This window comes from Colossoma macropomum, unplaced genomic scaffold (genome assembly GCF_904425465.1).
Source record: "Colossoma macropomum unplaced genomic scaffold, Colossoma_macropomum, whole genome shotgun sequence".
In the NCBI taxonomy this organism is placed as follows: domain Eukaryota; kingdom Metazoa; phylum Chordata; class Actinopteri; order Characiformes; family Serrasalmidae; genus Colossoma; species Colossoma macropomum.
The window spans coordinates 26,380,640-26,406,581 of NW_023494787.1; the positions used below are offsets into that span (position 1 = coordinate 26,380,640).

Sequence of the window (25,942 nt, forward strand, 5' to 3'; positions counted from 1 at the left end):
GATCTGAATGAGACCCACAGAGTTTATTTTAAGTTCACTGAAGAACCATACGCACGTTTCTGAAACGCTTACTGTCTATTAGGGTAAAAATCTCAGCACACAGCAGAGACCTACAAAAAAGTAAATTATAAATCGTCTTGAAGAACCTCGTCTGTGTGGTCACACCCTTCGCCGCGCTCACTCTCTCCGAGTCGATCTATCAGTGTGTCCGCCATGTTGGACAGTGTGGGTGTCACTCTCTTATACAGATCTTAGAGCTGCTGCTAGCGCAAACGCCGCCTGCCTGCCTTCACACAAACACTAATATAGCCTCAACGAGCGACTTCACTTAATAAACGTGGGTAGATCTCAGCCAGCGAGCATTTTTTTCTGAATAGGTTTACCCGGTACGCATGCCGGGCGTAATTCCAGGAGAAATACTGAGCCTGAACCAACATCACAGTGGAAGGATTGGTAAGTTACTGTTTTGTTTTCCAGCTGGTTCTGTGCGCTCCAAGTGCTGCCTGCTCACTCCCAGTTTGGTGATATCTCCACAAAGCACCAAGTAGCCGTCGCAACTTGCGAGATAAATTAACAAATTAGGTAACTTGTGGCTTTCTGACACGGTTGACTGTCAGTTAGAAGCTGTTTATATTGATATATTACTCGACCAGTTTAGTGGTTTACTATTAAGAAACACCTTTAAGCAGCCAAGATTAGCGTTAGACAGCGATGCTAGCCAGTCGGTTGCTAGTACGAGAGCTGTACACATTGCTATAATGTCGTTGTTCCAATAATTCTTTTTTTATGCCTGCTATTTAGATGTTCAAGAGGTGATTGATTACTCCTGGAGTTATCTCTATCATTAAAAACCGACAAGGCAACAGCTGATATTAGCAAGCTAGCTGAAGGATGAGTGTTCCCTTGTGCATGCTACGCTATCCGTGCTAGCAGGCTTTTTTTGCAGCTGCTCGAACTTTTCGAGCTTTTTTCTGCTGCTAGCTTAGGAGGCGAAAAGCATGTTTACTTACTATTAACTTTATGAAAGTTAGAGTTTAGCTCTGTTACTACACCTTGTAATATAGTACCTGAAAGTCGTTTCGTCGTTTGTGGTGCTATTTCGGAATTATTTTCTTTAACAGTGAACGTTAGCCACCTTATTTTGCTACAGGTAGCTTATGTAGTTAGTTGCCTCGAACAGTAGTGCTAGCGCTTAGCTCCGTATGAAGTTAGCTAGCTAACGCTAACACTGGGGTGTTAGCAAACTAGCTTAGCTGGCCGGCTGCATTATATACTGGCTAGCAATTTCCTATGTGGAATCTAAAACCTTAGTTAATCGAGTTATGGAGAAAATCTATGACAGTTTGCTAGTGATTGATGTTCTTCCAGACGCCTTTGGTCATTGACTGATTTGGATACATTCGAGTGCCCTGTTAATGTTAGCTGGAAGCTAAACAGAATTTAACATTACATATAAAAAGTATTTCTAACTGGTTTGGTTTGGCTCATTCGGTTGCCAATACTGAGCACTAATCTATGTCATGGATGGATTGTTTGCTTTTTACTCAACGTGTGTAAGTGTTGTGTAGGCGACCTTGGTTATAAAATTTTGGGTAGTTTCGTTCTGTTGACTTAATGCTGGTGACCAGACCGACAAAGCCATAACCAGGGTTTTCTTATCTGTGTCTGCTAAGTTACACCGATTTGTAAACCGTGAAGTAATGTAGTCACCAGGTCATGACTTCTCAGGCCGTCCTTTTGGTCACCGAGTGGACACACCCGTATATGGAGAATATTTTTCTGTCGTGTGACCGGTGTGTTCGCGATACATGCCTAGTCGACCCGATCCCATCCCGCACTCGCCCACATTGTTTAACATGACATACGGGGTCTTGGGGAGGACAATAGGGCAAGCGTTACTCTTTGTAAGGCAGGCAGATGTGTTGATGCAGAAGCTAAGGCTCAGAAAGGTTTGTCAACTGTGCTGAAGTTGATTGACCAAAGAAAATATGTCACTAGGCTGGATATCTTTAGACCAGGTTCACAGGAATTGTGCTTTGGAGAAGTTTGGGAACAGTTACAGAACCGGCTGGACCAACATTCAGTGGGACATACATACTAGGTACCTGTAATGCCTGGCTCTCTGTTTAGTTTTTGTGTTCCAGCTGACACACTTATTATTCCACGTTTGCATCCTTCAGGTTTTGCTGGTAGTGGGGTGTGGTGCTCAGGTTTACACTCAGATCTCTGTTCCCGTCTACCTACTGCTGCTTCATGCAGTTTGTCCCCACATGCCCTTCCTGCTCTTTTATAATGGAGCCGTGAAGACTGGAGGCTTGTTGGCACTTGTCACGCACGTTTTTCTTTGTCAAGGTTGAACCATATCAGGGCATTTTGTCCTCTGCACCTGTACAGTGCAGTTGTACTCACACTCTCCAGGGTGGGCAGTGGTTTAGCTGTGGTTATTGGGATCCACAGTCTTACTTGGGGGCAGTTATGGATAAGTAGGGATTCAGTTTTTGTTGACTAGCTGCTGATTATTCTTAGACTCTGGGCGTGTTTAGTCAGGCATACAAACAATGATAGTGTTTAATCATTGGTTATTAAGGATGTTGATTCTGTTCATGAATTTGATTATCCTTCCCATTTCCTGTCTTCCACTCAGTGACCTCAGTCAAAAAAGTCTTTCAAATGAATTGTTTGAACATTGTTATGTCATATTATAGGAGTTTTTGGCATTCATAGGTAGGTTTGATAATATTTGAGTGTATGATTAGACTATATTAGTGCTGTGTATACCTGTAATCCTGACTATTTGCTGGTCATAGGTTTCCTGGATAGGGATTAAGCCTAGTCATAGACTGTATTTTCTTTCCAATTAAGAATCTCCACTTAGAGTGCTGTGTAGTCCAGAACTAGGTTTAATCCTTGTCTGGGGAACCGACTCTTAATGATGTGCAACAGCCATTGGTTTATGATTTTTTTTTTAGTGCTGGCCACAATGATGGGATGATATTTAATAATATTTAGTGCTGGACATAGTACTGGTACTAGTGTTTCTCACACATTGAGCTTGTTTACTCCTAGCATCAGCGAGTGTTTTGTATCTGAATATATTTTGTCTGCATCCCATTTACACTTTTCACATAAGTGCATTTACAGATTTGAATACTTTCCTGCATTAAAATCATGTCAACACATATATTACTTTTGATTACTACTGGTAAACATGGTTTTGTCAACTTTTACTACCAGTATATCACTCAATTGAAAATATAGGAATAGAAACCACTTAATTCAGATAAGTTGTCTGCATTGGTGGAGGAGAAAACTTTGCCTTGGAGCTGCTGTGATTTCTCCAGTAGTCAGCTTCTCTGCTGTCATGAGCGGTTTTTGGACATAAGCGAGAAGTTAACACACAGTGTTTCCTCTGGGATTTTTTTCAGCTGCAGTGCAGGCCAGAGCCCTCACCCACACACACACACGAAGGGGTAAGAAACAACCCCCCCTTCAATTATATAAATTTATATAATTTATACATTGGATTCAGATCCAATGGCATGCAAGGCACCTGAAGAACATTGAACCATGAAACCACTTTGAGACAAATTTTGCTCTGTGATCTAGTGCATTATCGTTCTGGAAGTAGCCATTTGAAGCGGGGTAAATTGTGGCCATTGCCTCGGCTATCTGTTCTTGGCTAACAGAAATGGAACCCGAAGTGGTCTTCTGTTGTTGTAGCCCATCCGCCTCGAGGTTCAACATATTATGCATTCTGAGATGCTATTCTGCTTACCACAATTGTACAGAGTGGTTATCTGAGTTACTGTAGGCTTTCTGTCAGCTCGAACCAGTCTGGCTGTTCTCCTTTGACCTCTCTCATCCACAAATGTTTCCGTCTGCAGAAGTGCTGCAAACTTTTTTTTCTTTTTTTTATTGCACCATTCTGAGTAAACTCTAGAGACTGTTGTGGGTGAAAATCTCAGAAGATCAGCGGAAAAACCAGCCTGTCTGGCACCAACTATCATGCCACAATCAAATTCACTAAGATCACATTTTTTATGGTGGTCGATGTGAATTTAACCTGAAGCGTATGCGCATGATTTATACACTGCATTGCTGCCACGCGATTTGCGAATCAGATAACTGCATAAGTGAGTAGAAGTGAGTACATTAAATTCAGGAAATGTTAGTTTGTACACCCTGTAAAGAAATGTGTAGGAGTCTAATTCTGATTATTGTGTGTATATAGGCAATGTGTGACTATTAAAAGTGTAGTAGGGGTAACCGTATATAACTGCTACATTTTTATGAAACCACACACTTCTTTGCATCGGTTTTAACTGTTCTGACAGGAAACAAAGTTATGTTAATCAAGCTAAATGCTAGCGTGTAGCATATTAGAGTTCTAACCTAAGGTGATAATGTCTGTTTTAACTGTGCGTAACGGTCCTAATGTTTTCCTACTGATCTAGATTGCTAGCTACCATGCTCTTCACTGCAGTTATTTATGAGAATAAACAGCGTGCTGGCTAGTGAGCCATCTATCCTGAGCCTAGAGTATTTGAAAATGTTTGGTAGGTGTAGCTCTGCAGTTAGCAACTATTTCCATACTTCCGTAATTTCAGTTTTGACGTTCAGATCACAATCAAACCTGAAACAATCAACACAGCAAAACAGCACTGAGCCATGTACATGGGCTCAGTGCTTTCAGAAAGATAAGTTATTTTTTTTCTTATTCCACACAAAAAACATAAAACAGTTTTAAAAACCTCTGCTGTGGAGAATTTTTTTTAAAGGTGTGGACAGGAGGCCAAATGCAGAAGATGATACCTGGTATAGTGCAGTTTTACCATACAGTACACACAACGTTTCCTTTCAGCCACTGTCATTGCTTCTTCATAAATGAAAACAAACCTAGCTGAACAAACATGCTGTTTCTGACTATTGACTGCAGAAATACAGAAAACATTTTCCAAATTGTCAGCAGAGAGTGTGGACACCTGTTAAAATTTACTCCCTACTTTGGGTGGATGCATAATAATACCTGACATTTTAGTCAGTAGTTATGTAAGAACCATGCTATGGAGCACAATATTTCATATAATCATATCAGTTAATGAGTATGTGCTTATCTGATACCATTTGGTTGCCAAATGCAATCAACTGGTATGTCACTGTTTATAAATTTCAGGCACAGGATAGCCTTACTAGCAGCCTTACTAAAACTAGAAGCCATCTGACATATAAACATCTTTGAAGAACCTGCATCATACTTGTCATGTTAAGAAATGGGGTCACTTTACGTAGACTCAACGTAGTGGAAAAACAAATTAAGGTATTCTTTTAGAAGCACAGCCTGAGCCCACTTTAATTCTCTGAAAGCAAGAGATTTCTGCGATAGATACAGCCATTATGACTCAGCAAGAATAATGAGAAACATCATGCAGGTCACTAAAATATCTTTTTTATTGTAGATGAACATGCAAATGCAAGGTTTATGCAGTGTTCACAACAGTAAGTGTATAAAGTGCTACCCCAGTATGTTTTCAGTTTCATGAGCTACCCATTATATACCTGTAGGTGGAGAGGTGTTAATTAATTTGTTGGAAAGTTCCTTTAAAGTGTAGGCTCCCTCCCCAAAGCCGTGCACTTGAAAAATACCTGCTGCCTAATTAGCTAACTGCAAATAATTGTGTGGACTTGTAAATTGAAGTTTTCCGTTTGTATCTTTGAAAGGTAGTCCTTCAGGCAAGAAGTCTGTAGTCACAGTTCATGAGGTGTTAAGGTACTTACTTATTCTTAGTATGTAAAATATTCTTTTCTAAATTTTAGTCTTTGACGTGTGTTTCATCTCTCTTTTTTCGATCTCTGTCTTTTGATATCTATTTTTGTTTTTTGATATCTTAGGTCTGAGATTAGCTAGTAAGAACCTGTTCTAACAGTTTCTTCCTCGTTTCTTTATCACTGGGCTACAAGGTGAAGTCTGCACAGCCAGCGCTCTTCCTCACTTTGCTATTCACTGAATTCATTCTACCCGAAGCTTGGCTTCCTTTCAACACCAATCACTGAGTTGCCTCGATATTGGCAGGGCTCAGACCTGACGTGTTCTTTAGTATGGAAGAGGCTGCTGCGCTGCCTAGATCCTCAAACAGACCCTGCCTGTGTGCTGGCTTCCTGGGCCCCCGGTCAGAGTGAGGGCTGCTGGAGCTTTGTTCCGGCACTGATACAGTTGCCCCTCTCTTCCTCTTGTGTGCTGGGCCTGAATAGGTGATTAAAGCAGCAGATGTTTCATTAGGGCCTGGCTGTATTCATGTGTATGCAGACTCGGGGAGGCGGAGGGGGGTCGATGGGGAGGTTGCTCTGTATGGGCACTCGGCAGGGCCACAGGAGTCACATTTCAGTGACTTTTAATGAATTTATGGGGCATGCCAAGTGGTTTTGTTGGCTGTTACCCCATGTCTTCACCGGCTTATGGCTGTAGGCTTAACACATTATTGCACATCATTATCAGCTGGGGATCCGTTTGAATAAGTAGTGTGGTTGTGAAAAGATACAGTTGCCAGAATTAGTTTGAATAGTTTTTCGCATTAAACTGGAGTATTCAAGTCATGGCCAGAGTATTAAATTCATAACCTCTGGAACAATTAAACCTTTCAGCAAAGCACACAACCAATTGTTATGATTTAAAAAAAAAACAAAAAAAACAGGTGTATTCCTGTAGATTTAATAATTTACTGTGACGGTCAGTGATTTTATTTGACAGTAACATCTGGTCAGTTCCATAGACTGTTGTGTCAGAAGAAGGCAACACAGGAGTTTGTTTTGGGAAATGAAACATCTCTCCACATGCCGGTAGAGAGTTGTATTACCGTAACAGGAACCACGTCATGCGTGGAGCCACCCTATGATTCTCTACGTACGTAAAGCGTGCGTGCTGGTAATGTTTCACTACCTGGATAGAAGCCTACTACACATTCTGTGTTTGGAAAGTGCACAGCTGTGACCTATTTCTCTTTATCTGACTGGGGGGATCATTTTAACAGCGAGGAGCTGCTGGTGCTGTCAGGAAATGTGCTCGCTAGACTTTGGCTGCATATGCAGCTTTGATGCAAAGGGCAAGAGTTATGCCCCAAGCTTAAAAGCATAACCCCATTCTGGTGTACGTTTATTTGTAGAAAAAAGACTTGACAAGAAGAGAATGTAAGAGCAGGCTTCTGATTAGTTAAGCTTTGTGGAGTATTTATTTAAATGGTCTGAAGAGTTTATTGCCTAACCAAATTAACCTTTTAAACAGTTTCTTTAGACTTCATCAGTTTGTACTTAACTGCTTGGTTTTGTGTTCCAGGTAATGGAGGAATTCGCCATGCTGACTCCCTACTCTGAGTGGAAATGGTTTTAACAGGCAGCGAGTAACGGAGGGAATTGTTAAAGCAGGGAACACGCATTTGGACTTGCTAAACCCTTTTTGAAATCTGAACTTGGCTTTGAGAACTGAAGGAAGAGCCCTAACTTTTTTTTTTTGGTTTTGAGGAATAAAAAGTGAAAACTTTTTCTTTCAAGTAATTAACAAGGATATTAACAAGACCTCACAATGCCGAGCTCTACTATCAGGAGGCAGATGAAAAATGTGGTCAATAACTATTCAGAGGCAGAGAAAAAGGTCAGAGAAGCGACCTCCAATGACCCATGGGGACCCTCTAGCTCGCTCATGTCAGAAATCTCCGACCTCACTTACAATGTGGTGGCCTTTTCTGAGATCATGAGCATGATCTGGAAAAGGCTGAACGACCACGGCAAAAACTGGCGGCACGTGTACAAGGCCTTGACACTGCTGGACTACCTGATCAAGACCGGCTCGGAGCGCGTGGCCCTTCAGTGCAAAGAGAACATCTTTGCCATCCAGACTCTCAAAGATTTTCAGTACATTGATCGTGATGGCAAAGACCAGGGTATCAACGTGAGGGAGAAGTCCAAGCAGCTGGTGGTGCTGCTGAAAGACGATGACCGGCTGAAGGGCGAGCGCTCTCAGGCCCTGAAGACCAAGGAGCGCATGGCTCAGGTGGCAACCAGCGTCGGTAGCAATCACCAGATCAACTTTGGTCGTGGCTCCAGCCAGCCTAACCTGTCCACCAGCTACTCTGAGGAGTATGGCAGGTCAGAGGGTTCGCCGGCATCATATCACGGATGTAAGTTTACTGACTGGAATGTTACGCAAGCACTTTTAATGTCCTGTGTAAGATGGAGTTTTGAAATTTGGAGTTCTTAGGATTTTTAGTCATACAGGAAAAGGTGGTGACTGATTTGAAAGGATGTGTGAGCAAATAATGTTGAAACACTGAAGTGGATTACTACGTGTCTTTTTAAGGGAGGAACAGTGTTAGGTTTTGAGCCATGTGTTCATTATTTTGCATATTAACAAGATGTCAGCACTACATATGTAATGCCAACCTGTTTTTATACATACCCAGTTCCAAAAAAAAAGGCACAGTATGTGAAATGCTAATAAAAACAGAAAGCAGTGATTGAATTGAAAATGGAACAAAAACACAGTATTTGATGTTTTACCTTATAAACTTTGTTTTTTGTGTAAAAATCCACTCATTCCAAGTTTGCTGCCTACAACACACTCCAAAAAGTTGCCAGAGTAACATGTTTACCACTGCGTCAGACTACTATTAACATTTCCACTGTGCATCGGTCCGTTTCAGAGGAGCTTAAACTCAGAGACGTCTGCAGCATTTCTTGATATGGTTGACATATGACTCCTGCTATTCGTAGTCACATTCTTAACTTGCATTTGTGGATTCAGCGATGGACAGAGTTTCTTGGCAATGTTTTTTTAAAGTATTCCCCAGCCTATGCAGTGATATCCATCACAGAATCATGTCCGTTATGCATGCAGTTGTCTCCAGATTCCCTGAATTTTTTCATGATATTATGCAGTATAGAGGACGAAGTAACTAAAATCCTTGCAATCCCTGACTAAGAACTTTTGGGTTTTTGCTGATGCTTTTTTGCCAAAGTGGTAATATTTCACAGCGTTCTTAGTGTTAAATTGCCCCGTCACAGCTTTTGTAGAACGTGTTGCAGGCATCAGTTTCAAAATGATTTACAAAAAAAGTGTATAAGGTAAAACATCACAGATAGTCATTCTGTTTCTTTTACAGGTCAAAGTAAATTCATAAGACACTGGTTTCTGTTTTTATTTGCATTTTACATAGTGTCCCAACTTTTTTTGGAACTTGATCTGTACAAGTTGCTTCATCTGTCTTTAGGACTGGGTATTGAAAGTCAAAACCTGTGTGGTACTGATTTGAATGACTTAAATATTGTTGACTATTTAAAAATTCTCTCCTTCAACGCGTAAGTAATCAGTCTTACAAGCATCTGTGAGCCAGTAAGCAAGCTTGTTCCAAAATCTAGACTGCTGTGATGGACTGCTTAAATTTAAATCCACATTAATGTTATCAGCACTTCCTTATTAGTTTGCAGTCTTTTGCAGTCAGTAAATATACCCATATCCAGCAACTTAAGGAACTTTAAGTTAAGATATCACTGTTGGTATTAGTAGCAAAACTTTTGGAACTGTTCTCAGCCCTGCCTGTTGTATTCTGTCCTGTCAGTGTAAATTGTTGTTAGGGGATTATTTTGACCAAAAGTCAAATTTACAAGTATTCTCAACTAACTGGCAGTCTGAAGTTGGCTTTGTTAGTTTTGCACTAGAATGATGAGACTGATGTAGCTAACAAAAAATAGAAGCTTATACCAAACATTATGAATGAAAGGAAGGTTTCTGGTTGGGAATAAGAATGCGCAACATGGCTTTTATGGCGAAATTCCTGCCTTTCAATAAAAAGAGCCAATCAGCTTGATGGTAAAGCTGCAGTTGGGAAAAGTTTTCCCTTATTGAGGAAACAAGCTGAATAATAGTTATTAGAGCTACAAACTATTTATGCGACTTATGTCAGACTTTATTAGATTTCAGATATGTTTTTAAAATATTAACAGAAACGTGGCTTTCAGTTTCGGTTCTATAGGTCTCTCCCTATTCAAAAAGGTAGGAGTCTGGTCTTGTGTGACTGGAAATAACTGCCTGAGCGTGTTGTTCAGATAACTGTAGAGTGGTCAGATTTTCCTATGAGTGCTTTGCTTATACTCCACTAATTAGCATCATGCTAAGCGTGCGCGTCAAACCCCATCAGGTTGTTAAGTCATCACAGTAATGTGTTGCCTGTGTGGTTTCTGACACGCTGTGGCGTACTTTTGTTTACGTTTAAAGGAAAAGGTATGTTGCATAGTTAAAAATAATAGTATCCATCATGAAGCTATTAATTGGCAACCACAAAGCCAGCATCAACTTGTGGTATTTCATCCACTCTGTGTCAAATGTTATTTGTAATGAAATGACTGATATATCTATATCAGACCGCTAAGAGTTTCATTGATGTAGGTGGTAAATGTCAGTGGTTGTAGCTGCTTTGGGATGCTGAGCACAGCAGCTCTAGCCCTGGATTAGTGTGCTCTCCACTGGTAGCGCCCTCTTCAAGGAGCCCATGCTTGGAGCTCTGGCTGCATGCAGTAATCCTTTAAGCTGCTGACTAGGAAAGTGCATGTCTCCTGTTGCTCTTCAGGGAACATCTCCTCGGCTATGTCCCCTTGCTTGGTGCTGATGGATGTCTTGCTCTTCTTCTTTTATGATTGACATTTTATTGTATTTTAAAACATAAGAATGAACACACACATAAAACAGGAAAAATGAGACTGTATACAACTCAAAAAGAGGACCAAGACATTAACTAAAAAAGAGGAGAATTAAAATACAGGAAAAAAAAATAGAAAAGAGGCTGTGTTGTAATGGGACCAAATGAGCAAATGCATGGTGTGTATATGCATTTATATTCATGGAGGGGAGCCATGAGTTTGTCTTTAAAGGCCATTAAATTAGTGAAGAAATCTTTCCCATTTTAAGTAATACCATTCCAACATGGCCAGTAGAGAGAAGGAGACCTGTTCATATGCCGCCACCTTAGCAAGCAGATCATGCCAGTCTGAAATTGCTGGTGCGTGAGCTGATTTGCATTGCTGGACGAGCAGTCTCCTGCCCAACCTGAAAGTTGTGATGTTTCACTGTTCTGAGCCACTGCTTCGCTTTTCCCTCCTCTTTGCCTTGTGCTGCTTACAGGAAGCCAGAATTCCTGAACTCCCTGAGGTCTGCTGCTCTTCTCTGAGTGTCTGTACTGAGTGGAGGAAGTAGGATGCAGCTCTCTCCTCCCCCACCCACACATGACTGAAGAATTTTATAATCTACCCCAGGGAAGACAGCCTCAGAAGAGTTTACTCAAACTCCAGTATAGGCCAGATGATGTAACTTGAATGTTGCTAGGAGTTTTTATATTCAGAGCTATTGGAGCATGTAAGTGGATTTTAACTCAGAGAAACTGGAGTTTATCTCTTTAAACTTTGAGTTTAGAGCTCATACGTTGCTGGTGCTTTATATTGCTGCCAGTTTAGGGGACACTAGGTCAGCTTTTGGCAAGTTCTTGGGATTTTGCAGGGAGGTGCTTGGGGGTGTTAGTGTTTCACTTGGTGTGATTTTCATAAAAGGGGGGGGGCCTTAAACGGAAGTGCAAGCAGCTGACTCATTAACAAAAGGGTGAGAAATGGGACACTGTGAGAAAAGCTGGGCTGTTAACAGCGGAATGTTTTACATTCCTGTGGAAGCTTCCTGGTATTGTCCTTACACAGATTGTTAATGGGCTTTTCTGTTGAGTGTAATTCACACTTCAAGTTGTTTTTGATTAGCAACTTTTAGCGTACAGGCATTATCTGGAAAACAGGCAGCCTGCTGTAATTCATTTTCATAGCAATCCTACTCATTTTATAGTGTGTTTCTGTTGGTTTGGGTTGTTTAAGAATTAAAAAAACATATGGTTATGTTATGTTATAGAAGGGGTTATAAAACAGGATAAGATGTATTTATGACTTCATGACACGTGGTCTGACGAGTGCATGAAATGGGGTTGGTGTAATCATAGTTCATTGACCATATAAGGTGGTCCTGCGTGGAATGTTGATGAAAATACCCAGTGTTCTGGGATCACAACTGGTGCAGCTATCTAAATAAAGCAAGACAGATTGAACTGTGGGCAGTTATTTTGTCCTTCAGCTGTCATTCTTAGGTTTTCATCAGTCATCACAAGCTGCATTTTGGTGACAGTATGGATACAAAGTGGCCAAACTCGTAAACTTGGTCACAAGCCACAGTGTTTAGTTTGACATTTGTCTAATTTGATTTACTCTGTAATGGAACAGCTGATGTCACTGTCTAGAGTGACATTTCCAGCTTACAGTCAAGACATTTGAAGATGTCAAAACATGTGGTTTTCTTTATGTACAGTTTCCACGTTGTCTTTAGTCTTAATTTAGAGCACATTTCAATATGAATTGCTCTGCCCCCATAATAGTCTTACTGATTCATATCAGAGCTCATACACATGCATCACTATCTCTCTTTTAACATGCTTTTCTTCTGTCTGAGCTGGAAACCCCCTCACAGTCTGCACTGTTCACATGAAAATGGTTGCGTGTTGGAGCACTTAGGTGCATAAACGCGAAGGAAGTCATTAAAAGTCATATTGATGATGAAATGTCGGGTTACTTATTTTTCTCTGCTTTTTCTTTTTTTTCTGTTCCTGTAGTAGCTGGTAAGGCTGAGGCACTGGCTCAGTAGCTGAAGCTTTCACAGTTTGGCCTGTGTTTTAAATAGACGAGCTTTCATCCAGCAAGGCTAATGCAGTTTAACTTCTCCCCGGCTATTCTCATTCAGCTGTTTGTCATTTCCAGCCAGTGGCACCATCTTGATCCCATATGGAGCTTTGAAATAACCTTGTTGAGATGAAAGGGGCCTGTTTTGTCTTCACTAGCACAAGTTCAAAGGTCCGTTTTTGCATTTGAATTTTATTACTTTATTTTATCTCCTCCAGTTGAACGCTAATTACATCCTATTCTGAAAAGTCTATGATGTAATAGGTTCTGTGAGCTATCCATAATGTGTGTTTGTGATGGTAATAGCTGCTTGAATCCTCTTCATTACGTCTTTCGTGCCAGCACATCCATGGAGTCATGGGAATGAGTTAGAAGTTGACCTTGCTGTTCAGGTCAGAAGAATGGCACTTAATTCATCTTGGCCTCCTTGGTTGCGTGTGGAAGTGCAAGTCGGCCCAGCTGACTTCACTCAGCTTCTGTGTGAGTCATATTTCCACTCTGGACCAGTGAGGGCAGGGCAGCGAGACACTAGTGGCGTAATACGCATACGCCCGTATTCTTCCCCCACTGCCCTCACCCTTGCCCCTGCTGCCATGCAAATGGGCTCGTTGATAGTAGTTTCCCATCAGCCCTGGGTCCCTGTGGGTTTAAAACCAGGAAACTGTGCCCAGCTGTCTCAGCACTGTGTGTTTCTCTCTTTCTCTGAAGAGAGAATCTCCAGTAACTCCCTACTCCCTATGTAGTGCAGTAGGTGAGTCTTAAAATAATAGCTCATAAATTGAAACAGTGCCTAATATTTCTAAAGGCCCAGTCAAGCTTGCATTTGCAAGCGAAATTCTGGGAGCATTGCATTTATTTCTGTGTAATGATTTTCCGTCACAGGCAAATGTATTTCATGTGTGAAATTTTGCTTCAAAGGTTAACTTTTCGCAAATTTGAATCCTCCAGTGTTGCTGCTTTGCTTATGTTGATCTCAGAGAGGGCAGCCCTTCATAAAGCTGTACCGGTTACTTACGCCTACCTACGTAAATTTTGTTTTTTTTTTTGCTCCAGACCACATCAGCAAGTGTCTAGTTATCTGATGTAATATTCGCTTTTGTGCTTCAACTGTTTATAGTAGGCAAGGTAGTCAGCTTGTTGACTGCGATGTTGGCTCCTTGGCTAACCACAGATGCACACAAGTCACCTCACATCAGTTATCGTTTTTTTTTTTTTGTTGTTGTTTTTAGCTTGCTATTGATTACTATGCCGCACTGTGCTCCGAGTATATAGTTATTCGATATAATTATGTTCACTTTTGTGTTGTTGCTGTTTGTGGTTAGCAAGATATCTGACCAACATGGAATTTTTTTTTTTTGTCTTCAATCTTCCGGACCAGCCTCGGTCATGCATTTTTTGCAAAGTGTTGTAAACTGCAAATGTCTAGTGAGACTGGCTTAACAAAGAGCTAATTTGGACTATTTTGGCCATGTGTGCACAATTCCCTACTTTTAGGTGTAGAAATTTCAGAACGCGCATAGTGCACTACATAGGAAGTAGGAGGATATTCAAGATTCAGCCTCTTTTTCTTTCTTTCTTTCTTTCTCTCTCTCTCTCTCTCTCTCTGTCTGTCTCTCTCTCTCTCTCTCTCTCTCTCTCTCTCTCTCTCTCTCTCTCTCTCTCTCTCTCTCTCTCTCTTTGGTTATTGGGGAAGAAGTGGATCAGGAGTACTGATGGTCAGAGCTTTTATGGATTGGTGACTCACAGTCTATCGATCAGTGCCGCTTAACTCTCAGACAGCTCAGAATAATGAGCAAGCTTTAAAAGGTTGGCACATTACCACAAATATTTTCCTCTGACCTGTGGTGGCCTGAAATGGCTCTATAAATAATCTGAATCTTTCTGCTTTAGTTGGGGGCAAAGTCATTTACATCAGATCGCAGATCTACTACCGCACATTTGCAAGACCTAGTTCTGTCACTTTTCATATGCCTTTCCTCAGTGATCTAACCTCAAGATTTCATAGCGAACCAGAAGAGACACATCTGCAGCAAAGGCTTCTTAGTTGTTATGAGTCTGTCTGTGCTCTGAGCTGACATGGCTCTGCTGCTCATGCTTTGAGGCTTCTGTTTATTTCAAGGCCAAGCACATGGCCAACCTTAATCCAATAAGTGCACAGGGAAGTGGTCGCTACTAGTTTAACCACAAACCTATAATAAGTGCTCGCGGCATGGCCTGACTGATCCAGCATGCGGCAGACGGATGTTCTCCTCCACGTTGGCCCATGCGTGGATCCATGACTGGCCCTCGCCTCGGCTTAGGCTGATCCAGACGGACTAATGGACAGCCCTCATCCCAACTGACTCCATCCTTGAGTTCCAGTATACAGAAGATTAGACTGCCTTGGCAAGCCCTTTATTTATTTTGTCTTTCCATCTCATGGTTGTGTTTAGTTATCACTTACGGGCTCATCCTCATCTGGAGCTTTGGTTATTTGTTTTTAAGTTGTGGGGTCAGGAGTCTTATTTTGGCTGAGGGAGTTTATGGTCATTCTGTCCTTCAGCTGTCCTTCTTTGTTTTGTTTTTTTTGTTCTTTAATCCATATTCAAAAAAAAGAAAATCTGATGGAAGACTTGAGTTCACTGAAAACAGGTAATTTCAGGTAATTGTAGATCCACCAACATTCTGGGCACCCAGGCTTTTGTATGTGACATTGAATTCCTCCTTCCACATGTAAGCAGTGAGCAATAACTAAAGAACTTGTTACACCCTTTCCACTTGATTCACGTCATTCCTGCTTATGATGCGTACCTGTTTCATCACAGGTGAATGTGGCCTACAGTGAGATGGTGCTGGTATGGGCTGATGATGTTAATGAATGTTTGCATGTGTTTTTTTTTTTCCCCCCCAGCCACGTCTCCCAACGCGTCATCAGAGCTGGAGCAGGCCCGGCCGCAGACGAGTGGAGAGGAGGAGTTACAGCTGCAGTTGGCACTGGCTATGAGCAGGGAGGCGGCAGAGCAGGTGTGCTATATGTGAACTCATCTAGGAGCAGGGCTGCTCAAATTTCAGCCCAGTGGTCTAATAGCTGTCACATTAATCAGTACACAATAACTAAACCGTAGCAATAATTTGTTCAGTTATACTATAAATTTGAATTATTTGTAGCTGCAAAAGGCTGCCACGTATTCAGTATGTGATGCATGATTCAGGCCACCAAGCCAATTAATCTTGTGGCACAAAATGAAGAATTTGTTGCCAATATTATAGAAACGTTTATAGTATATGCATTGTATGTGCAGCATGCTTTAGTACCAAAAAGCAGTTACCTGTTGCTTTTTGCTGCGAGGACCCTTTTGTTTGCTCTCAGCCATACTCCAGCAGCACAAATTCTTTCTTTCACTTTTGTTTTTTCATAGTCATTGTCATTACCTGACTCCTTTCTACATCATCATTACCTCTTTCTTTTCTATCGCCAGTAGCAGCAAAGTCACATTTTAGTAACCCGCCCATCGTGGCAGGATGCAAAGAAATGCTTGGAGCTTTAGAAGCAAGTTTTCACTTGTTCGTTGGCGAATTCTGAAAAAATCGAATACAATTAGTTCCGTGTCCCAACAAACAGGCTCTGGCTCTCGTGTGGGAGTGTGAAAAGTAGTTGGTTTGTTATCAGTGGTATATTTCTGTAAATATACTAAAATTTGACTGGTGGTGGTTTATTAAAACAGGGAAAAATGTGAAGGCCAAAGCGCCCAGTGGCACCGGGTAAAAGGCAGTGTTGACCCCTGGGCACAGGTTAGATTTAAAGTGAATTTATTTAGGGCAAGGGAAACATTAAGTTGACTTTATTAGATATTTAGTTGAAAATATGGTACAGACAATGTGAACATCTACAATGGACCATGAAAATAAAATGTTACTAAAAATCACCAATAGCTTCAGATAGCCATTATTTTATTATATTTGGGTCCATCCATCTGTAGGAGTGTTCAGAGATACGGTGAGAAGGAGGCTAATTTGCCTATAAATTTATGTAGACACTGCATACATTATGGTGTCCACGTCTGCTGCAGTGGGCGTATTGCACAGATCAGGGAAAGAATTAATGTTGAGGTTGGAGTGGGCAAGTCTGCGCGGCCACCTTTTCTGTTGCTGCAGCTCAGGCATTCCCCCTGGGGTGCATATAGCTTCGTGAATAAAAGGCTAGTTCACACTTAATCCTTTGCACTTTGTTGGCAGTTCATTACTACTCATTTGGTAATTCTGCGCTTTGGGCGATTCTGCAGGTTTGTTTTCGTGTGTGTACAGATCTTGCTTGTTGTATTAGTGACACATTCTCAAGAAAGTGCTTTGAAATAAGTGGCCTAAAAGCACAAATCAAACTGCTGTACTGGAATATGGATTGCGTTCTACAAGTTGGTATTTAAAATCTGCGGTCGTGTTTGAAAGAAAATGAGAAATGTGACCTCCCCCCATCCGTGTGCCCTCTCTCTCCCCTGATTACAGATTACACAGATCCGCTGAGCTGACTTTTCTTCCGGTGGAACCCAGCCAGCATGGGGATATTGTTCAGTTTAGGGTACAAATTAGTGTGGAAGCAATGCAACCGCATGTCTCGCTGGGATTTGAAACTGTGATTGCACTTGTTATAAAAGTGTTAAAGCAGAGGCAGTCGAGGGGATATGGAAGTGAACTGTTCCTTATAGCCCTGAAGGCACTGGAAGGCTCGTCTGTGGTTAGCAGTGTGTAGGAAGTGTGTCTGTGCTTGGACATCTGGGATGAATTTCCATACGAAAATAAGAGGCAGGCCTGCTGGTGGCAGGAGGTGTGCTGTAGGAGGTTCCTGTGAGTGAGCGGGGTTGTGCTCCTGCGGGACCTCAGAGCATTGCACTGTGCTTAAGAGCGCACAGCCTCCGCTCTGCACCGTCCCCTCAGCAACAGACACTCACACGCATCTCTTCATAGCTGCTAACTTGAAACCCTTGGAATTATTTTGAATCATTGATGTGCGGTTTGTCTTAGGAACACTGCAGTCTGGTCTGTGTTGGAGATGGGCATGATTATACAGATATCTGAACCCTCTTAATATTTGTGTAGTTTGGAATTAGAAAATTAAATAAATAATGTACCACCTTGAATTTTTTAAAAAGGCTTATTTGACTGAGCATGCGATTTTGAAGAAAAACAGAGAAAGACATGCAAATCTGAACATTTAAATAGCAAAAAATGTTTCAAAAGCCAGTCCGTATAGTACTTAGGAATCCTCTTGTTGAGCTCTGAGATAAGGCACTAGGAATGTGGCTTCCTTGAGTCAGGCTTTTTGTCCATCTTCTTCATACCACACGGTTTGCTCCAGACTATCACATGGGCGCCTTATGTGTGGCAATAATTCCCCATACTCAGCTAGGAATAGCACCATGTTGCTCAGTCCTGGAGCTTCCCAGAAGCTGTAATGGTCATGGACATGATTTACCAAATGCTAAGTGATTTACTACGACCAAGTTAAGTTGAAGACTAGATTACAGCCTGTGCTCTGTTGCTCCCCAGTGAGAGACGTGGCCACTTAGCAAGATCTTCCTTCCTTGGTTTCCTCATTCTCTAGTCGAGAGGGGGGAGGGGGAGTTGTTTGGGAGTGCACCATTTGTTGTCACCTTCTGATTGGTCGGGAGTTTCATCGTGCTATTGATTGTGAGCAAGCGTTATTCAAGCCAAAGTGATGTCTGTCATGTATTATTCAGGAGTGCCTAGACATATGTTATGCTTGTTTTATTTATGTGTGTATTCAGTGATTCAACGTTTCAAACTATGCACAACCGTTTAATGTGGAAAAAGTCCAGTTCGTTTTAAAAGGGAAAAAAAGAACCAGAATGTATGTTATATAGCATGATGTAATTGATTGTGTGTGTGGGTTTAGGAGGAGAGGATGCGCCGTGGGGATGACCTGCGGCTCCAGATGGCCCTGGAAGAGAGCCGTAAAGACACCAGCGTGTCAAAAGTGGCCAAAAAGAAGAAAGAGGTAGGCGCCATCTTCCTGGGTGCACTGAGCTAATGAGTCATCAATATAACGGTCACTCTTGTACTCAGCTGATGCATTTCCTCTCATTATCTTAGTGCTCTGATGCATCCAGATTTCCTCTGTATTTCAGACACAGTGTACCTTCAGCTGAAGAACAAAAGTCTTTGTTCATTCGATTAAATAAGTGTTTTTTTTCTCCCTTTGTTTTTTCTTTTTGCGGACTTGCTCAATGTCCTGTGAGTATTTATACTAACGTTGTAGTGCGTAGTAGTTCAGTGTTATGTGAAGATGCTTTTTCAGTAGCAGAACACAGCTGCAAGTTCTAACTGTGTCTGTATATGTGTGTCTCAGCCTCCACAGTCATCTTTGATGGATCTGATGGACGCAATCCCTGGAAGCCCTGCTGACCCCTGGGTGGCCGGAGCAGCAGCAGCAGCCCCAGCTCCAGCTCCAGCTCCAGCTCCAGCTTCAGACCCCTGGCAGAGCTATGGTAACATGAGTTTACAAACATATGCACACAGACGACATTTGTCTAGGTCTAATATTAGCACCTCTATCAGTTTGTGTTTACTCCTTGTTAACTCAGCATTTTGGGACTTGCTGGAGCGGTTACTTGTTGTAGGCGTTGCTTTGGCCTGTTTTTGTTCTTGTGTTGAAGCAGATGGTTCCCCCCAGGCTCACCGAGCCCTCCTCTTTCTCTCTGTCTCTCTTTCGCTTTCTCCTGTTCTTGCTGTTTTGTCTCTCGCTTTTGGGCTTTCTCTGTGGTTTCTCTTGCTCTCTCTGGTGTGGCGGCTAAAAAATGCAGCCGGGCTGGTAGTAGTGCATTCCCGCAAGTGCTGAACAAAGAGGCCCAGTATGCAGATTTGCAGGTGGAGTGCCCACCTTGCCCATGAAAAGCTCTTCTGCTCTCTGCTCGCAATAAGCACATGTACTGAATAAATTCCTGAAGCTTCTGGAATGGAACAAAAACAGATTTAGGCTGGGGTTGGGCTGTGTGACAATATTTATGCTTATTGTGATCAATTACATCACAATAACCTTCTCTGTGCACATTGTGGGTATTGTCATTACCTAAAGAACACTGATCAGTTACATGTTTCATTATAGTATGATATTTTTGCCAAATTGCCCACACCTGACTTAGGCTTTGCCGGGGCCAGCGTCACAACTGAATCATTTATTCCAAAGATATGCCGTCATAAAAGTCTTTAGTTGTGGTGCTGATTCACAGTGACAGTCTGTTAGATATTTCCTTTTGTCCCTCTGAGCTCTTTAAGTGTTGTGAGAAATACCAGACTATATGATCAGACAGTTGGAACATGTTGGGCAGGTTTTTGTCCCTTGGTCTAGTATTTTTAAACCCCCACCCACCCCACCACCCCCATTCCAATGACAAATGGGCAATTATTTTCTTTAAATCATGATATTAATTTCTTCACATATTTTGTACTTTTTGTTTACTTTAGATTTCAGTTATTTTATAATTATTAATCCTTTCAGAAGAACAATAAAGGAAATTTCATTGTAATAATAATTTATTTTCCAGTTCATTTTTTAAAACTGTGAGCCAACTCCCATTATGATTCATCTTAAGAACCTTTTTAGACCTAAGGTCAAGTACATTCTCTGTAGTTATGTAATTGAGGGGAAAATTGCATCAGAACTGGCGGTCAGGAAGTGGTTGAGCAAGGGGGTCATTGGATACAGAAGGCCAATTCATGTTGTACTTGAGAGTTTATTTCTGTGTGTACAGGTACTGCCCCTAAGCCAGCTGCTCCTGTGGATCCCTGGGGCCTGCCCAGTTCGGCCACTTCACTCCCTCCCATGAAAAGCAGTGACCCCTGGGGGTCGACCCCTGCTCCTACAGCGGCTGATCCCTGGGGCTCAGGGCCCGCCACACGCCCCAAGGTTTCTGGCCCAGGTGAGCCATCAGTCAGTTGGTGCAACTGAATTGAAAAATGCAAACAAACAAGTTTTTCTGACTTTAAATTGTCATGTTGAGTAAGTTTTTAAAAGATTTTTTCCAATTGAACATAGGAATTTTTTTTCCTTTCTCCTTTTCTTTTTCATTGTTAACATGATAAATTATTACATCACGTTACATCACAGTACAAAATTATGAACATACCATAGATAATGTTAGTAACATTAGTACACTGACCAACTGCATGTTTCATTAAAAAGGAATCATTCAGTCCTGTTTATTTTACTCATTGTAGCACAGTAAGTAAAATGTCAAACAAACATACTAGGGTTCTTTTGTCTGTATCAACTTAACAAACCCAATATTGAGTATTGTGAAAATGTCATCACGTAGGGCTGGGCGATAAAATGATAATGATAATTATCACGATATAACTTTGCCTCGATAGAGCGATAAGACATGTTCGATAAATTTTCGATATAATACACCGTTCTCACACTCCCACGTTCTAGCGACAGCCCTGGTGGCGTTTTCTACTGCAAGGAAAGTGACACTACTCTGCTGTCGCCAGGAGGGGGTGCACTTGCAAGTTTTTCGACATGATTAGAGAGGGAGGCAGCCACGAGTAAGATGAGTCTTTAGCAACGTCTGAAACGTAGAGTTATACATTCCCTGTCTGAGTGGAGCAACCGGCGATCTGCTCTCCTGTGACCGAGTGTGAGTGAATTGATGATACTGTAGATCAAACATGACACAAAAGCACCGCTTTCAGTTTAAACACACCTAAAAAGAGGACTCTGTTTGGCTGGTGTTGATATATTGCGGTTCACCCCTTAAACTACTACAATAGAATAGAGAAATCCAGTCATCGCTAGCTGGTGTCTGAATACTGTGATGTCATTTGTAACGGGGTAGCCGAGCGCTCGTCACCAGCTAAACATAATCTTTTCTTTCTTAAATTATGACTATTACAAAAAATGTGGCCGTGCTTTTCCAGCTGATAAAAACAGCTCACCAGAAACTTTCTCCCACTCTCCCATGATAGATCTGTGAAATGTTCCACTGGTTGGTGAGTGTTTGTCGTGTTCTGACAATAAAGGATAGTTTAAAACAGCAATTAACCACCCAGGATCTAAAATCAGCCTTCAAACTTGAAAGAAATAATGATTTGACATTTATCGCGATATGTATCGATATCGAACAATATGAATTTTGTTTATCATGATAACATTTTTGGCCATATCGCCCAGCTCTATCATCACGTATAGTGATTTTATTTTTGCCATAATGCCTAGCCCAAACCAATCATTCAGTTGAGCTATGCAATGTGGTGAAATGTTGTTCCATACAAACTTCTGATTTTACCAACAGACTCTTTTGATCTCTTCTCCACACCAAATGGTACCTCTAAAGAAGACCTCTCTGATTTCGACAGTCTTCGCTCTTCAGTGATGACAGGTATATCTCCCATCCCTTGTGTAATTTCTCTTAGAAAATATATTAAGCACACAGCTAATTCCAGGAAATAGTTAGATATTAGCATTGTTTTGCGTGGCATGGTGCATTTAAAAAAAATTAATTGTTGGTGTTCATAGGAGATGGCAAAGGAAGCTCAGCATTGCCCTTACAGACCAGCAAGTCCGCTAGCCCCAGCCTGTTTGACTTGCAGCCAAGTGCCCCAACCAGAAAAACCCCAGAGTCATTCCTGGGTCCCAATGCTGCCCTGGTAAACCTGGACTCTCTGGTCACCAAGCCTCCTCAGCCAGCTCCCATCTCCAATCCCTTCCTTGCTGGAGGTACATTCTGCTTCCACCAACCATGCTTACAGGCTGTAGATGCGTTTTTGTTATCTTGTATTTGTATTACTAACTGAGTTTGTGATACTCTGGGCCTTCAAAGTAGCTCTTTGTTTCCTTTTATTAAATTTTAGTAAAATTCACTAATTGTTTCAAGTGGAATGGCCTCAGCTCACTGTCTGTTTCTTCTGTTTCTGAAACTTTTCTTGTAGCAGCAGCAGCTCCTGCCCCTGCAGCTCAGGTCAACCCCTTCCAGGTGAACCAGCCCCAGCCACCCACCCTCAACCAGATGAGAGTGAGCCCCATGATGGGCATGACTGGTCAGGGCTTTGGCAGCCTGACCTCAAGGAGCAACGACCCCCTGCCTTTGTCATCTCTGGCCCCAACTGGCACCGCCGGCATGATGCCAACGGGTGGCATAGCCCCGCTTGCTCCCATGGGCCAGATAATGCCAAGCATGGGTATGCAAGGCTCCATGTCCATGCCCCAGCCTCTTATGAGTGGAGGGCTGCAACCTACAGGCACTGCAGCCCAGGCTGGAGGCACCACTAATCCCTTCCTGTTGTGAGGAACAATATAGGCTGTCATTGCCTGTCCCTACACGCCCCACCCAATCCCCCTTCCAGTGGTATAGACAACATAGTCTGTTGTGTCCCTCCGACCGATGTGCTATTTTGAGACTTTCTGGAGTAGCAGTGGTGTTTACAGTTTTTACATTGGCAGGAGATGCTCTCTTCGGCCTGTTGGAGGTAGGTACCATAGAGTGATTGGTATTTTATTTTTCTAAATTTCCTCAAATGGACCGTCAACGATTGATTACTGTATCTCTAGGTGTGACTTTCTCACCACTTTTAGTCTGCAGTTACTTTTCAAAAGACAGCCTCGCATTCAAAAGGGTCCCGATTTGTAACTTCTTTTGATTGCTTGATTTTCTTATCGGGGGCTTAAAACTTTAGGGATTCTGCTTTCTCTTAATTTTTTCTAATTTTTAGTCTTTTAAAGCTGTAAATCGCTAAAGCTAACCCTTTTTAATCAAAGCAGCCTATATGTTCTACGCAGTGCATATACACTATGTGTATTTACAGTACGCATAAGTAGACACAGTTCAGAGGACACTATCAGTTTACATGGTAATCATTTTGATGTTCTAAGCAGGGATTTTGCACACGCTCTGATTTCTTCTTTTGACTGTTGGCTCACCATTAGTCCTTAGCTTGACAAACAATGATCATCGGTTTGTAAAAGACATGACATATGTACCAGGCATAAAAAAATATGTGCATGGCACACGGTTTGGTAAATGCTAAGGACTGTCCAAAACAGCCGCACGCCTCAGTGGTTCCAAATCTGATGCATTGAAAGATGAGCTTCATACTGAAGTGGAGAAGGTTTTTTTTTTTTGTTTGTTTGTTTTCTTTTGTTTTTTTCCTTTTTTTAAATGCATGATAGGGAATTGGTTACCATATCATGATATGGCTCAACTTTTATACAAAGGCCTCTGTTTTGTTACTCCTTAAAATCCTTAGAGATTGTTAATTGGTCATGTGCGTTGTTTCAGTTAAGTACAATTTCAGTACTGTTGTAAAGCTCACTCTTTGCACACCGTCTCATCGCATCCTTATGGTGACTGTTTGACACAGCTAATCAAAGCTAATGATTAGAATTCAACTGCCTAGCTTTTTTTGAGTTATTCATTGAGTATCAAACAATCTGAAATGTGTTTTCAGTTTCAGTAGTCTTGTTTATTTATATGTGTAAAATGTATTAGCTGTCATCGAAGGAACAAAGGGAATTGGGAAGATGAGTTAAACTATTTTCATCAGGTTCAAATGCATCTTACTGTTATCTCTATTATAACTAATCACTGTTACCTTATGCGATCAGTTCATATACATTTAAATAGCTAAACATGTATCACTGCTTGCCATTACAGCTAAATGGCAATGATGCTTCTGATGTGTATGAAAAGCATTGATGTGCTAATAACGTTAGAATGAGGTGGGACATATAAACATATGATACATATGATTTATTTAGTTGGTGGGGGTATTTTTTGAGTAGGCTGACGTCTTTTGTTATTTAATTTCCATTTTGGCCTCTGTTTGAGAGTGTTTCCTTTTTCGAGCTGTGGTCTTAAAGTATATCGGACTTTCGATTTCCATAAAAGCATCACTGTGTAGCAACAGGACATTCTTGCAGCAGAAGGGGATTTACAATGTAATCTACCCAAAAGATCAGAATCTTAGCCTTCTAATCCCTTCAGTCCATATCACGCAGAGGTTTTATGTCCGGGTTTGATATATACACATTATTTAACATGAGATGTTATACACTAGTCTGGATTTGAATCTGAATATTATGTAGATATTTTTTATGAGGTAAAACTTCTTATACTTTTTTGATGATAATATACTTTGACATCACAGATAATTTACTGGGTAATAAATGGAGAAATTTATGATTTTTTGCATATTATGTCTGTCTGGGTTGAGTTTTCACCCATGACAGTGTATTTCCACCCCACAAGCACAAGAATGCAGTTTTTTTCTGCCCAAATGTAGTTACCAAAGTCGCAGTGCTCGTGAAACATATAAAAGAGGTGCCGTTGTAGTTTTCTAACTCGAATAGTAGAAATACCTTTTTAATTTGGGCCCACATCTTTGTGCTCGTGGTTTGGTTCATCTCTCTGATACCACTGCCAATACAAATGTGCTCTTTTGTGCTTTCCTTTTTAATTACGACCTCTGCTGGAAATGCTGTGGTAATACTGCCTCAGTGCAGTTGTGTAGCAGAGCCTGGGTGTTCGTCTCAAATCCACAACCATACTCAGGCATTTGGGGGAAGACAGCTTTAAAATGTACACAATGAGTTTATGATTGACATGATGGAAGTAGGCATTGATCCTGCAATGTCAGGCTCTTCTGCTGACAAGCATCACATAAAATTACACAATTGGTTATCAAAAAAGTTGTTGAAACAGTTATGCAAACTAGTTTTGCCGTGTTTTTGCTTTTACTGATATACAACATCTAGCTCAGTTTGTCCCATCTCATTTTGCTGTTACTGTTTGTGTATCACTTGTTTTCCGTTACTATGTACTCATTAAGCATTTATTGTGGAGGACTAACCTTGTGAACATGCATAAACACCTTTTCCCATGTTATTGTGTCTGTGTATTTACCAAACTGTCTCATATTACTGGGAGCAGGCTGCTTTTTTTATGGATATGTGCTCGACTTGTTGGCATTATAACTGTATAATATAATTTATCATTTGTTCTATTGTAACATATTGTTCTGTACCTTATTTCTGTGTAATGGTTTTCTAGGAAAGTCACATGAACAATGTGATGTTTTAATGCCATCTAAATCAGCAGCAATTGATGATAAAGGACCTCTAGCTGCAATGGTAAAAATAAACTGTATCACTGACATTTGATTTTAGTCTGTTAATGCTATTAATAAACGCAGCAAGTGACACACG

The 25,942-nt window shown here is 41.3% G+C and overlaps 1 protein-coding gene across 2 annotated transcripts; it reads left to right on the forward strand.

The window, feature by feature from the left end:
- Window positions 1-212: 212 nt before the first annotated feature.
- Window positions 213-25,938, forward strand: epn2 (epsin 2). 2 transcript variants are annotated; one of them, XM_036566686.1, is made up of 9 exons: window positions 213-453; window positions 7,328-8,168; window positions 15,638-15,750; window positions 18,638-18,739; window positions 19,091-19,229; window positions 20,493-20,660; window positions 22,035-22,121; window positions 22,259-22,459; window positions 22,669-25,938. In XM_036566686.1, exons 2-9 carry the CDS (start codon window positions 7,574-7,576, stop codon window positions 23,025-23,027), a joined length of 1,764 nt encoding a protein of 587 aa, XP_036422579.1. In that variant the 5' UTR covers window positions 213-453; window positions 7,328-7,573; the 3' UTR covers window positions 23,028-25,938. The 2 variants fall into 2 exon arrangements, with proteins under 2 accessions (XP_036422579.1, XP_036422580.1); XM_036566687.1 differs by having other exon boundaries at window positions 22,672-25,938.
- Window positions 25,939-25,942: the final 4 nt, after the last annotated feature.

What these genes read in the sequence shown, in the direction of transcription:
- epn2 (XM_036566686.1), top strand. Translation starts at nt 7,574, where the DNA reads ATGCCGAGCTCTACTATCAGGAGGCAGATGAAAAATGTGGTCAATAAC. An exon ending in GCCGGCATCATATCACGGAT is followed by an intron (nt 8,169 to 15,637) that starts GTAAGTTTACTG and finishes TTTCCCCCCCAG; the next exon opens with CCACGTCTCCCAACGCGTCA. An exon ending in GCAGGGAGGCGGCAGAGCAG is followed by an intron (nt 15,751 to 18,637) that starts GTGTGCTATATG and finishes GTGTGGGTTTAG; the next exon opens with GAGGAGAGGATGCGCCGTGG.